Below are 14148 nucleotides of genomic sequence, written 5' to 3'. Positions count from 1 at the left end.
CTTTCTACTATAAGCCATGTTCTAAACTCCCCCAAATCCCCATAAAGTAGATGGAGCCCTCAGAGATGAGATGAAGAAGCTCAGAGTGCAGAATATTCTAGAAGTTTGGCTCAGGTAATGTCTTCTTTTCATTAGCCCACAGGGTGGCACTGAGCAGAGTCCAAACTTGGGGACACACCCAATAAACCAGTCTGAAATTAAAGATAATAGAATTGTACGGTGGGAAGGAGAGTAATATAGAAATAGGAGTGAATCCAGATGAGTTGAAGAGGGATATTTACTCTGGGGAGGAGGCCGAGAGAGAAAGAGTAAGAACAAGAAGCGAGCTAAATACAAACTTCCTTTAATATTGTATTAGAGATACATTATATAAATTTAAAGGGAATGAAGACCCTTGAAATATGACCCAGCTCTAAGCCTACTCAACCTGCCTTATGCAAAGAACAGAGCCTCCCCACTCCACAGCATTTGCAAAGTTCCCTTCATTGTTTTCTTTCCTCCCTACTTTCTTCCTTCTTTCATTTCATTCCTTCATCTTTCTTCTCTTCTTCCTCCTTCCTTCATTCCTTTCTTTCCTTTCTATTTTCTCCTTTCCTTACACCCAGTATTGCTCAGTTTACTTCTGGCTTAGTGCTCAGGTACTCAGAGTGTACTACTGGAAGTGCTTGGGTACTAGGATCAAATCCCAGTTTCTTTCAGGCAAACCATGCATACTTATCCTTTGAAATATTTTCCTGGTCCCCAGTTACAGCTTTTGTGATTGTTTTGGGCCATACCTGGTGATACTAAGGGTTTACTCCTGGCTCTGCACTCAGGAATCATTCTTAACAAACCAGGTCCCTTGCATAGCTTTGATTTCTAATAATAATACTATCATTTTCTAAATTCCTAGGCCCACCTCTCAAATGTTTGTGTCAGCTCTCAGTTTAAGACTCTTTCTTTTCCCTAAATTCCAGAACCAAAGTGAAGGGATGGAACAGTACTAAAATACACAGTTATTGAAATTTTTCCATTTTAGAACAAAAAGAACATGTGGACTGCTAAGGTTCAGAGATAACTTAAAGGATGGAGTATATGTTTTACGTACAGGAGGCCTGAGCTCAATCCTCTGGCATCACCAAGCCTGATCTCCGAGATACTTCCCAGGTAAGACAAAAACATCCATCTCTACCTCACTCCACAAAAATAATCTACATTGCTGGTGGTGCTCTGAGCAAAGAGGGGGAAAACCTTAAGATTTTCAGGACTCTCTAGACAGGTGATTGCAGATTTGGAGATGGCAAGAGTGTTTTGTGTCTCATGACAGGACAGCCATCCAAGCTCTCTGGGGTGCTTTTGACTTCAAAAACTGTATTATCTAAAGGAGGCAAAGTATACATTTCTTTATGGCATGGATGCAGAATCAAATGGGTCAGGCAGTAAAAAGCAAAGGAAAAAATAAATAAATGTTGGAAATAAAAAAGAAATTTTAAAAAAGTGGAATTTGGACTTTAAAAGTGACTCCACATACCTATGAGCTACCTAACCAGAAATATCTGGAGATTTTTCTCATTTAGAAGACAGCAGTTGGGGCCGGGAAGGTGGCACTACAGGTTAGGTGTCTGCCTTGCAAGCGGATGGACCGTGGTTCGATCCCCCGGTGTCCCATATGGTCCCCCAAGCCAGGGGTGATTTCTGAGCACATAGCCAGGAGTAACCCCTGAGCGTCAAACGGGTGTGGCCCAAAAACCAAAAAAAAAAAAAAAATTAAAAAAAAAAAAAAAAGAAGACAGCAGTTTTATCTCAACAATAAGTGCACACACAGAATACAAAAATGAATCTGGGCTACAGATGACCCTCCTCCAGAGACCAGAGGAGTCAGGAGGAAGACATTACTTTGCTTAATAGGTGGGAAGCCAGAGGGTTGGGGGGTATGCTTTCAGGGACAATAGTTAGGTTCTGAGCTGTGCCTCCCTAAGTGTAAACCAGAGACTGACCTGATCCCCTCCTAATAATCCACCTAGACCAATGGTGACAAACCCTATTTCTGTCATTTTCTTGGATGTGACACTGCTACTGGGGGGTAAGTATTTAAAGAAGGCCCTTTTAGCTGGTCTACATTTATCTCTTTCCAAGTTTCATGGAACTCTGCCTCAATTCTAGTACCTTGAAATTTGGAGACCAGGGACAGTTTCATCTCTTCTTTACAGATTTTGCAGACAAACTCATGACTTATGTTTTACCATACTGGAGTCAATATACTTGCTGACCTCCTATGTGCCAAAAAAAAACAGAGTATAACTTTGGACTTTTTTCAAGTTTAAATAATAGTCTTGGGATAAAATAAGCAATTAATTAATACATTTAAAAAACTTTTTAGAAGAGGTTTGGGACCATCCATAGCTAGTAGTACTCAGGAATTAACCACTCTTGGTAGCACTTAAAGGACATACAGGGCTGGGGATTGAACCAGATTGGTTACATCAAGGCAAGCACCTTGTCCCAGTACTATTTCTAAACCCTGACTAGCATATATTTTGTATGTAATATATCCTATACCACATTCTAGTAAACTAGGAAATAGAAAGTTCTAAGGAAGAAAAAATATATTTACAGTATTATACTATATTTTTCTGTATCACAAATTTACATCTATTTACAAAACTAAACAAAAACAATATCTCCTCTCCCCAAACCCTCCCCCCCCAACACTGCATATAGGTAGATCTACCCATGCTGTTCAAGGCCAACTGTAATTGTATAATCTCAATACATATTTTCATTGAGGGAAAATTTTTGACTGAATAACACTGGCAGTACGAAAATAATATTTCTTGCGTTTTTCTAGCCAATGAGAAAAATGTTAAATTAGGCAGGACTAAAGAAGATGGCCACAATCTTTTTCAAAATGGTGACAGATCAGAAGGTTCAAAACCACATAATTGTCATAAACACATACAACCATTTTAAGGCAGAGAATCCATCTAATTTCTAACACTGTTTCCCATAGGCTCTGAGCACTGAGTGCTCAATCAATCCTCATTAACTGACAAGCATATCTCAAATCTCATGAATTATTGAATCTAAGATGCTATATCTTATATACAAATGCTATTACAGAACAAATACCATCTGAAAAAGAATATGAGAAGTGAAGCAGCACCAATAAGTATAATTTAACTATGCAACCTAATCTGCCACAAAGGACAAGGTAAAATTCTGAACACATCTTTTTCTGGTCATAATAAATGGATCCCATTCCACTACCTTTGTTCAGACCTGGTAGCAGGTACATACTATCTCACCATCTGTCCATTACCTATCACTTCTGACATTTATCATAGAAACAAGATTTTGGATGTCATCATCCAAAAAAGACTGGGCTTCTCTTCAAAAGTTAAAAGTAAAAACCATGCTTCTTAAACTGTTATTTACAGGGACCTAGGAATGGCTCTTCTACAAGTGAGGTCTCAACTCACATACTGTCCACAATCTCCAGGCTTGGTTCTGGGGGCTTTATTGTGTAGGACCCACAGCCCTGTCACATGTACCATAGTGTGCCACTGCAGTCAGGCAGGTGTGAGCACGAGAGTGTGAGCCCTGGTGAGCCCTGTGACTCAAGAAGTATGAGCCCTGGGATAGGCATACAGCCCTTATCAAACACTGTACCTGGGACAGGCACATGTACTATGACTGAACATGTGAGTGCATATGCTAGGAGCATACCTAAAAAGTGTGAGTCTCAGGAGCATTGTGGCTAAGGGCACAAGAAGTGCCACCAATGCTCCTGGTCATTGCCAACAATGGTAACATCAAAGAGAAGGGAAGGGGATAGTATATTCTATTTATAAGATGCAATTGTTTGGCAGATTTATATCTATATATGTGCGTGTTGCTTAGGCAAACATATATATAGTGCTGGGATTCAGACCAGGTTTGGCTGCATGCAAGGCCTTTGTAAGTGCTTTAATCCCTATATTATATCTCTGGCCAGAAAGAGGTGCTATTTCTTTCTTCTGTATTTTTAAAAAAATTCATACGGGTTGCTTACCCTGTAGAGTAAAGTGGCTGCCGACAGGCAGGGTGGAAAGTGTCTCTGGGAGAAGTTATGGGTTATCTTTGTTGGGAAGTATGTATCAGACATACACAAGGCAAGATGTGGCAGTGGCTGTAACTTTTGATCCCCAAGATTCCCCCACCCCCAACACACACCTTATGCAGGGAGCAGACCACCTGCTGTAACCTCCACCTGGTTGGCAACTGGCATTAATAGATAACAAGCAAATTAGTGTCACACATCTAGGCTTTTCCAGAACAGTACTTACTTGGACTAATAAGTGGCCTGAATTAGATAAACAGGTACCATTTTCTTTGGTTTTGTCATTTATTTCCTTTATCAAATTCATCAGTATTTCCACAGCACCTTTGTCGATCATTTCATTAAGAAATTCTGGGTTTCCAGAAATGAATTTGATAGTCCCCATACAGTATAAAAAAGCTTCAGTGTTAGTCTGTAAGTCTTCACTTCTGAGGACCTCCAATAATGATTCTGTCAAAAATATGAATTATTGTAAGAGTCGAATAGCTGGAGAGAAATATAGTAAAGCATTTCATGTGGCCATCAAATACAATTTGTGAAATATTGTTTGTCAGGACAAACACATTTGTCAGAAAATATATTTGTCACAACCTGCATCCAAATGCTTGCTAAGGATTGTTCACAATGTAACAATCTCCAATAGTATTAACGATAGCAAAAGGATAGAATCATTAAAAAAGAAAATTAATATTAATTTTAATGTTTTATGTAAATTAAAGCTAATTTACATAAAAAGAAAATTAAGTCTAAAACAATTAAACATTTCTTACCTTTTACGAAGCATTTTAGTTATAAATTTAAAAAAGTCTTAGTTATAGAAATGGTGAACTTTAACAGACACTTCCTCAAAGAAGAAGTACAGATGGCCAAAAGACACATGAAAAAAATACTCCTTATTGGTACTTAGAATATACATCATATATACATATAATACTTCAGGAACAAATACAAAGGTCTAATAGGGTAGAAACTCCAAGCACTGTAGTTATAAGCATTTACCGGGGAGTATTCAAAACAAGCAGAAGAGGAACAACACAAAGCCTCGACTATCCATTATTCTATAAAGAAACCAGCCCAGCAACAACGAAAACAACAGTTTAGTGAACGGGTATGTAATCAGCCTTTTTCTACAAAGGCCTATAAGATTGTCTTAAGGAGCTTACACACAGATACAGTTGAATATGATTGGAAGCCAGAGACTCCAGCAGCAGAGTTTCCTAACAAAATATTTTAGTGCCTTAATCTACTTGGTATAAAATAACCTCTCAGCTTTTCTGTCCACAGTGGACACCCTAATTTGACACCTCGGTGCTCAGTCATACTAGATACAATATTCAGTTTGCATTATGAAAATGTCTTGATAAAACACTCCAATGTACCCTTTTTTTCTGGTTTATGTCCTCTATTAGGACCTGAAGCATATGATCATTCAGACCACTGAAACAGTCAATTGCGAACCACAGACTTATATTACAGGGCCTACTCATCGAAAACATTTGGGCAAATTAACATTTCCTCTCTCTTTCTCTCTCTTCTCCCTACTTCTTTTCTTCTCCCCTTTCTTCTTCCTCTTTTTCCTCTTCATCATCAATGCAATATATGTCAAATAAAACCTACACTGATAGTTTCACTTTAGGAAAGGAAATTTGATACATAAGATGCAGTGGACAATATTACATAGGGTAGCCCCACCTACATAGGTAGGCCTCATTAACACATTGTTTAGTACTCAAGATGAGAAACATAGGAAACGTGTATCCTAAACTCTCCAGCCATTATTTAACCCGAAATTTTCATTTAGGAAGGCCCAACCCCATCACTGATGAAATGCCTGGAAACTGGGAAACCTCCCAACTCAGATGCACTGACACAATCTCTTTTATTTGATTTATTAAATTTGTGTTTAATTTATTTTTACTATATTTATCTATTTTTCTGTTCTCTCTCTTATCTTTTGCTCTCCCTTCCTCTCTTTCCTAAGCTACACCTAAGCTAATTATTTATCTTAATTCAACCAGTTCTTAAGAGCTCAGACCCATCCTATTAAGGTCAGACCTCCAACAACACCTTAAGAATAGATTACTAATGTATGTCTTTATGTGGGCATGAGTACATAGAGAACTCCTCTAAGAGAGTCAAACCTAAATCGTAAACAATCCATATCTATAGTGTATATAGGCCCTCCTATATACTATCCCCTCTTACCCCCTTCAGAAATCTTACTATCCCTTCACCCCCCCAATCCCAATCTAAAATTCTGCCTTATTAATGCTCGCTACCCTCAGTTCTTAGTCCATTAAGTATCAAGACTGACCTCCTGCCCCAATAAGCCATCATCCAGCTCCCAAGTGAAGGGACACCCACTCAGCCCTACATTTGCACCCCCAAGCAACAAACTACAACCAACACTCCTGCTGACTCATGCTCTGTGGCCCTCCTTCTCACCACCACCCCCAATGTGGACTGTTGCTTGATACCGGAATCAGCTCCAGAAAGTCCCCCAGTGCAAGAACTCTACCTGAGCCCTTTCTGTTGCAAATCATTTCCAAAACTCAACAAGAACAGGGTGTGTGAAGAAAATGTGCCCTGGATTCTACCCCCAACATGAATATCCCAAAAGACAATGGGAAAGCCTATATTTTCTTTATAAGTTTAAGACCTCTATAATACTACCTCTTAACCTGTTTATCCCCAAATGCAAGGTAGTCTCCTGCAACACTTTGTTCCCGTAATTACTTGTTTAAATCATTTTTATTTATTTTTTTTCTTTATATATGTGAGTATATATATATATATATTTTTTTTTTGGTCTTGTTTTTGTTTTCATCTCCTCCTTAACTTCACCTGTTTTGGTGTTTTGGTTCTGCTGGGTACAAAAACCTACAAGTAAAAGTCTTGCCTGGGATTAAAGCTCAGGTCAAAACCAGGGCACAGAGATGATTGAGCCTGACATTCTCACCCCCAAATGCTGAAGCAATATAATATAGCACCATTTCTTTTTGCAAAGGCATACTAAAAAAGGGGAAATTTTATATATAGAAACAAGATCTTGTCTACTAGGGATAAAAACTCATATATTTTACAATACAGAGGCACATCCCACCTTGAACATACGTCATGTGGTCCCAACTTAGACTCCATGTAATTAGACAGCAACTGTCCAACCCCAAACCTTATATCTCAGACATAGAACCGACACAGTTCTCCACAACAGCTCCAGGAACCAAACTCCCTCTGGCACATTCTTTTTTGTTTTGTTTTGTTTTGTTTTGGGGGGGGCACACCCAGCGGTGCTCAGGGGCTACTCCTGGCTATCTGCTCAGAAATAGTTCCTGGCAGGCACAGGGGACCATATGGGACACCAGGATTCGAACTAACCACCTTTGGTCCTGGATTGGCTGCTTGCAAGGCAAACGCCGCTGTGGCACATTCTTAATACTGCTCTGACACCAACATGCACCAGTTTTAATATGACATCCTGACAATGAGAAAATAGCAACTTGGTCTAAGAGCAGGTTGTCTTATCTCACCACCTAATAATAAGATGAAATCTGAACACACATCATCTTTTCATCTGTGCAAACTAAAATTGATAACTACAGAAGACTAATTGTGACCATCATGACTGGGCAGAACGTATCCTGGGACCAATAAAAAAGACCCTAGTCTAGGTTTTGACCTACGATCTGTACAATAACCAAGATCTCTAATTCCAGAGGTCTGACTGAGACAACTGCAACTGACCAGAACTTCTAGAAACATAATGAAAGACTCTATCATAGGCTTCATCCTAGGATCAGTGCAAAAATCAAGACCACCAATTACAGAAGACTAATTAAAACAACGGTGATGGAACAGAACTTCTAGACCCGTAAAGAAAGACTCCATCCTAGGCTCCATTCTATGACTAGTGCAAATACGAAGATCTCTAGCTACAGAGGCCTTATTTTATCATCCACAACTGAGCAGAAAGTTTCCAGACATCACAAAAGGACCCAGGGGAGAGTAAAACAGTATACTTCAAGGGCAGAGAAACCCTGTATCTCTTAGGCCAAGGGAATTCCCTTGCTAATCTCCCCAATTTTTACTGTGCCCATGCAAACAAAATAGCACAAATTAATTTTTTTTGTAATTATTGTTGTTGTTGTTGTGTGTGCTTTGTTTTGTCTTTATTTTGGGACTGTGGTTATTGTTCAGTTATTGCTTTATTGCTGTGGTGCTTTTCGGGTTTTTTCTTTTTCTTTAATTTTTTTTGTATTGTTGTCATGTTTTCCTTCCTTTTTCCCTTTCTTTTCTTAAACTGATATTTATAGCCTCTGAAGGACTCCTCCCATTTCTTGCCTGTTTGATTTTTGCCCCCTTTTCTTCCTTTTATTTTTTCCTTTCCTTCAAACAGAATCACATAATTTGAACCATCTTGTTCTGCCTCACAAATTGAGAGAGAAATAATGGAGGTTACCAAGACCAAACAGTCATATAAACATTGAGTAGAAATAAAAAATGATCAGACTTAAACACCAAATCCAAAGCCAACTACAACATAATCAATACCCAATCTACAACAAGTTAGACACAGAAGGAACCATTTATACTAGCAGCCCATGGGATGCATGTTGGGAACAGTGGTCGAGGGAGGACAACATTGGTGGTGGAAATGCCCCTGATTCAATGTCACTATGTACCTAAAATGTTACTGTGAAAGATTTGTAATCCACTTTGGTCAAAATAAAAATTATTTAATTAAAAAATGCTCTTCATCATAAATCATCAGGGAGATGCAAATCAAAGCAACAATGAGATACCATCTCACACCACAGACATTGAAACACATTAAAAAGAACAAGAAAAACGGATGAGGATGTGGGGGAAAAAGAAATTCTCATTCACTGCTGATAAAAATGTCGATTGGTTCAGCCTTTCTGTTGTTGTTGTTCTTGTTGTTTTTTGTTTTGGGGCCACACCAGATGGTGCTCAGGGGTTACTCCTGGTTCTGCACTCAGAAATTGCCCCTGGCAAGCTTGAGGGACCATATGGGATGCCAGGAATCTAACTGGGTCCATCCCAGTCCACTATGTGCAAGGCAAACACCCTATCTCTCCGGCCCTGGTTCAGCCTTTTGAGAAAACAATATGGATATTCCCCCCAAATTAGAAATTGAACTCCCATATGACCCAGCAATACCACTCTTAGGAATATACCCTAGGAGCCCAAAAGCACAATGCAGAAAAGTTTTCTGCACTCCTATTTATTATGGCACTATTCACAATAGCCAGAATCTGGAAACAACCAACCCAAGTGCCCAAGAACAGATGAGTGTCTAAAGAAACTTTGGTATATCTACATAATGGAAAATTATCAGCTGTTAGGAAAAATAATGTCATGAAATTTACTTATACATGGATATATATGGAGAGTATTATGCCGAAAAATAAATTAGAGGGAGATAGGCATAACATGATCTCACCATTTGTGGGCTATAAAAAGTTAAGGTAAGATATAAACATATCCAGAAACAATAGAAAGTAAGGCCAAGAGGACCAGTCCATGGTTTAAAGATTGGCACAAATAGTGGGGGAGTGTACATTTAGGGCAGAGAAGGGACCACTATGTAAATCATAGTTGGAAATGATCACTCTGGACAAGAACTGGGTACTGAAAGGTCAACTATTATGAATGATACTCCTTTAGTAACAATATTGCAAACTATAGGAAGAAAAAGGGGAAAAAGAGAGAGAGAAAGAGATGTCTGCCACAGACAGGTGAGGTTGAGGCAGGGGTAAGGACAGAAGGGAAACTGGGGACACTGGTGGCAGAAAATGTGCACTGGTGAAGGGTGTTTTATGTGGTGTAACTGAAATCATCATGAACAACTTGTAACTGTGGGGGAAAATCAACTGTATTATGAACAACCTTGTAAACAACATTAATTAAAATAATTAATTTAATTAATAATTAATTTTAATTACGTTTAATTAAAATACTTTTTAATTTTAGTGTTTGAGTCACATCAGGCAGTGCTCAGGGGTTACTCCTGGCTATACGCACAGGAATTACTCCTGGGCTGCTCAGGAGATGATATGGGTTCCCAGGATAGAAGCCGGGTTGGCTGCATTCAAGGCAAATGCCCTATTGTGTTGTATCACCACTCCAACTGAAATAAATAAATTAATTAAAAAATGAGCTTTGTTTTGTTATTCTCTGGTTATTAGTAGGCATTATAAAATAGTTAAATACTACAAAGCAATTCAGAGTTAATGTCAGCATTTTTTTTTTTTTATTTTTGAGGCCACACCCCTTTGATGTTCAGGGGTTATTCCTGGCTAAGCCTGCCGGGGGATCGAACCGCGGTCCTTCCTTGGCTAGCGCTTGCAAGGCAGACACCTTACCTCTTGCACCACCTCACCGGCCCCAATATCGGCATATCTTAAAGAACATATTTGCTGTTTAAAAGAGGAATTCATGAATCCAAGAACTGAAAAAAAATTCAATCACCATAGAACGATAGAATTGGAATATAGCACTTATTGTTCCCTACACTAACATAAAAACAGCCATCCAAGAAAAAATACAACTACTAAGTTTTAGGAGTAATTCAGGCAATTCTGATAAGACCAGTCATGCTTATCTCACATTTATTCATGTCAGTGTGATCATTTATCAGAATATTTTTTTGTTTTAAGCTGATTGTGAGGCATTTCTTTCAGTCCTGGTTGAGCTGCTTTTCAATAATGAGATTTAAAAAGAATAAGGGTAAGATTATTTCTGTTGTAAAAGGAGGACTCAAAGTATCAATCATTTTGCCTTCATCCCTTAGATCTCTGTGCCTCCATCCACCTCTCAAAACAGGATACCCCTACAGACCCATAATGCTGACATGGGCCTCTTTTGTCAGACAGGTCCATTCAAGGGCTCTGACTTCTACCACTTTTTCCTGGCTACCCTACATCAAAAGCCCCAGTGCTGCTGCCCACCTCTCAATCAAGGACATGCTCTGACATCTTTATGTAAACTTTATGCCAAAGTTAGAGATATCTTCCACATGTTAGTCATTTCTATCATTATGAATAGACCCCAAAATTCAGTGATGTCAAATATGACTAAATGTGTTTTGGAGGGAGCCAGGTAGTTAGCATAGGTCTTAGGGGTGCCATGTGCTCCATGACTCAATCCAGCATCACATACACCTTCCCCCACCCTCAACCAACATTGCCAGGTACAGCCATGGTGCCCCCAAACACTGCTGGGGTGGGTGGTCTTGATAGTTTCTTGATAGTTTCTGCCAGGTTTGAGCTGTAGTGGTTAGCTGGACAAAATTCTACAAGTGGCCCCAGGTTTTTTGAGCCTTTTTGGGAGGTAACTTCCTTCGCCCCCCAATAATACACACGAACATATGGAAGTGAGGGTTTTGTGCCTTTTTTCCAAAAGGCAATACAAAACTAGGAAATATTTTTAATAGGGAATACTTTATAAAATAAAATGTTAGTTTAAGCATCAAAACAAAACAAAACAGACGATCCTTCTAAGCTCCCAAAACCACATTAAATAAAAAGTAGAATTTTCAGTGGACAAATGCAATTTCAGCACTACATGGATTCTGCATGTACTTACTTGGCAGTGAGATATTTCTGCTGCCATTAATTGTAATTTTGTTTTCCAAATTTCTCATTTGTATTCAAGTGCAACATTTGGTACCACTAAATAATACTCACCCAGAATGCTGTCATTTTGTATCAGAGAATCATTCTTCTCACTCCTGCTAATTTTAAATATAAGTTTGCAGACAGTAAGAAGATTCTTCCTACTCACTTTAAGCTGCAGAGAAAGAAAACACATTTTTATTGCAGGGGGAGGGAGGAATAAGACATGCCATAATTTTTCAAAACATAAATCTTCAAAGTGAAGTGCACATACGTTTTGTAGGTATTTATTTGTGGTTTGGGGACCAGACCTGAAAGTATTTGGGGACTACTTGAGATTTACTCCTAGTAGTGCTCAGGGGATTATTTGGTTCTAGGAACAGATTGAACTAGGTATGGTTGGCTGCAAGCAAGTCAATTGCCCAACCCCTATTTCTTATCTCTGTTCCTAGTGTTTTGGTTTAAATTTTTTTTTATTTTGTTTGTTTTTGGACCACATTAGCTGTTCTCAAGGTTTACTCCTGGCTCTGTGCGCAGGTAGGAGTCAGTGAGCCATGTTGAGAGTTGGAGGTCTACTCTAGGTGTGAAAGGCACTTTTGCACTATCCCTGCAGTCCCTACAAAAGTGCCTTTTTCTTTTTGTTTTTTGGGCCACACCTGGTGACACTTAGGAGTTACTCTGGGCTATGTACTCAGAAATCGCTCCTGGCTTGGAGGGCCATATGGGATGCCAGAGAATCGAACTACAGTCTGTCCTAGGTTAGCGCGTGCAAGGCAAACACCCAACCGCTTGCACCACCGCTTCAGCCCCAGAAGTGCTTTTATTTTCTTTATTTAAATTTTGTTTTATTTTAGGCAAAAACTTTTTTAAAATAAAAAATGTTTTGGGGCCGGAGAGATAGCATGGAGGTAAGGCATTTACCTTTCATGCTGAAGGTCATTGGTTCGAATCCCGGCGTCCCATATGGTCCCCCGTGCATGCCAGGAGCAATTTCTGAGCACGGAGCCAGGAAAAACCCCTGAGCATTGCCGGGTGTGACCCAAAAACCAAAAACCAAAAAAAAAAAAAAAAGTTTTATCTGTGTCTACAAAACTGTTAATGTTAGGGTTTTATGAATAAAACATACATGCTTTTAAAACATAAAGGTCTAAAGAAACCAACTTTGAAGTTTAGACCATATAGTTGCCAACTATACTTAAATAACTCACTTGTAGTAAACAAAAAATAACTAATCTTTAATCCCATTTTAATGACAAGCGTTTAGTTTTTCATAAAGCCTCATACTTTCTGTAAGATTATTTTTTAAGGAGCATAAAAAGGGGAAAAAGTGTTGGTAAATTTTCAGAAAAAAAAAGTTAGATTTTTTTTGTTTATTTTGTTTTTGGGCTATACCTAGTGGTGCTCAGGGGTTGCTCCTGGCTATGTGCTCAGAAATCACTCCTGGCTCAGGGGACTATATGAAACACCGAGGGATTGAACTACAGTCCATCCTAGGCTAGTGCAGGCAAGGCAGACGCCTTACTGCTTGCACCACTGCTCCAGCCCCTAGATCAGTATATTTAATACTTTATTTTAAAATCTAGTATTTGAAATAACCAAAGGAAGCTTGTTAAAAATTTCTCCTGAAGGGGTCAGATTGATAGCAGGGTAGGGTGTTTGCATTGCATGCAGCTGACCCAGGACAAACCCAGGTTTGATTCCTGCTATCCCATATGGTCCCCCAAGCCTGCCAGGCATGATCTGAGAGCAGAGACAGGAGTAACCCCTGAGCACCACCAGGTGTGGCCGCACTCCCTCAAATCCCCCTAGAAATAGAACATGAATGCCTTGCATGTGATTGATACTGTTCAATTTCTTATACCACATGGTCTCCAGAGCACCAGGTATGGCCCCAAAAGCCCTGACAAATGATTTGCAAAATGGTTTGCAAACCAGGTAAAAGGATTCAAGTAAATTAAACACAGAGACCAGAAATAAAAGGGGCCATACTTTAACAAATAATAATAGGATTAATGAAATCAATGGTATAAATTAATAATAAGTTGCATACTAACCTAAATTATAAAACCTAAAACATTTCAAGTGTTCAATATTAGGAAATAATTAAATCAATTTTTGGAGCATCATATTAAACCATCATTAAAAAAAAGCATGATTGTGAACACCATGTTCAAAGAAAGACATTTGTAGTTTCAGTTATGTGAGTAGACCACTACACTATTCTCAGTGCAAGAATGTAAAATGCGTTTGTAGGAATAAGGTCATCCAAACAAATAAACCCATAAGTGCTAAGAGGATGGGTTATTGTTTTATCTGTAAAAACTACCTTTACTACTTCTTGTGAAGCTGAATTCATATAAATAAAAATGATTGGCATTAGATTTATTTCTTAAGGATTCATCTTATGTTTGAGCCACAATAGTTACCAAGTTC

The 14148-nt window shown here is 38.8% G+C and overlaps 1 protein-coding gene across 1 annotated transcript in view; it reads right to left on the bottom strand.

Annotated features, from left to right (window-relative positions):
- ARMC2 (armadillo repeat containing 2) overlaps window positions 1–14148 on the bottom strand; it is a 153062-nt gene that overhangs the window by 53818 nt on the left and 85096 nt on the right. Inside the window, exons 9-10 of the mRNA XM_049771233.1 lie at window positions 11788–11890; window positions 4305–4528 (exon numbers count right to left, since the gene is read on the bottom strand). Of these exons, the coding sequence (XP_049627190.1) occupies window positions 4305–4528; window positions 11788–11890 (327 nt within the window). The remainder of the gene's footprint in view (window positions 1–4304; window positions 4529–11787; window positions 11891–14148) is intronic.

Source organism: Suncus etruscus, chromosome 4 (assembly GCF_024139225.1).
Source record: "Suncus etruscus isolate mSunEtr1 chromosome 4, mSunEtr1.pri.cur, whole genome shotgun sequence".
Lineage (NCBI taxonomy): Eukaryota > Metazoa > Chordata > Mammalia > Eulipotyphla > Soricidae > Suncus > Suncus etruscus.
Note: the sequence above shows the minus strand (reverse complement) of the source record. Positions and strands in the feature narration are given on the sequence as shown.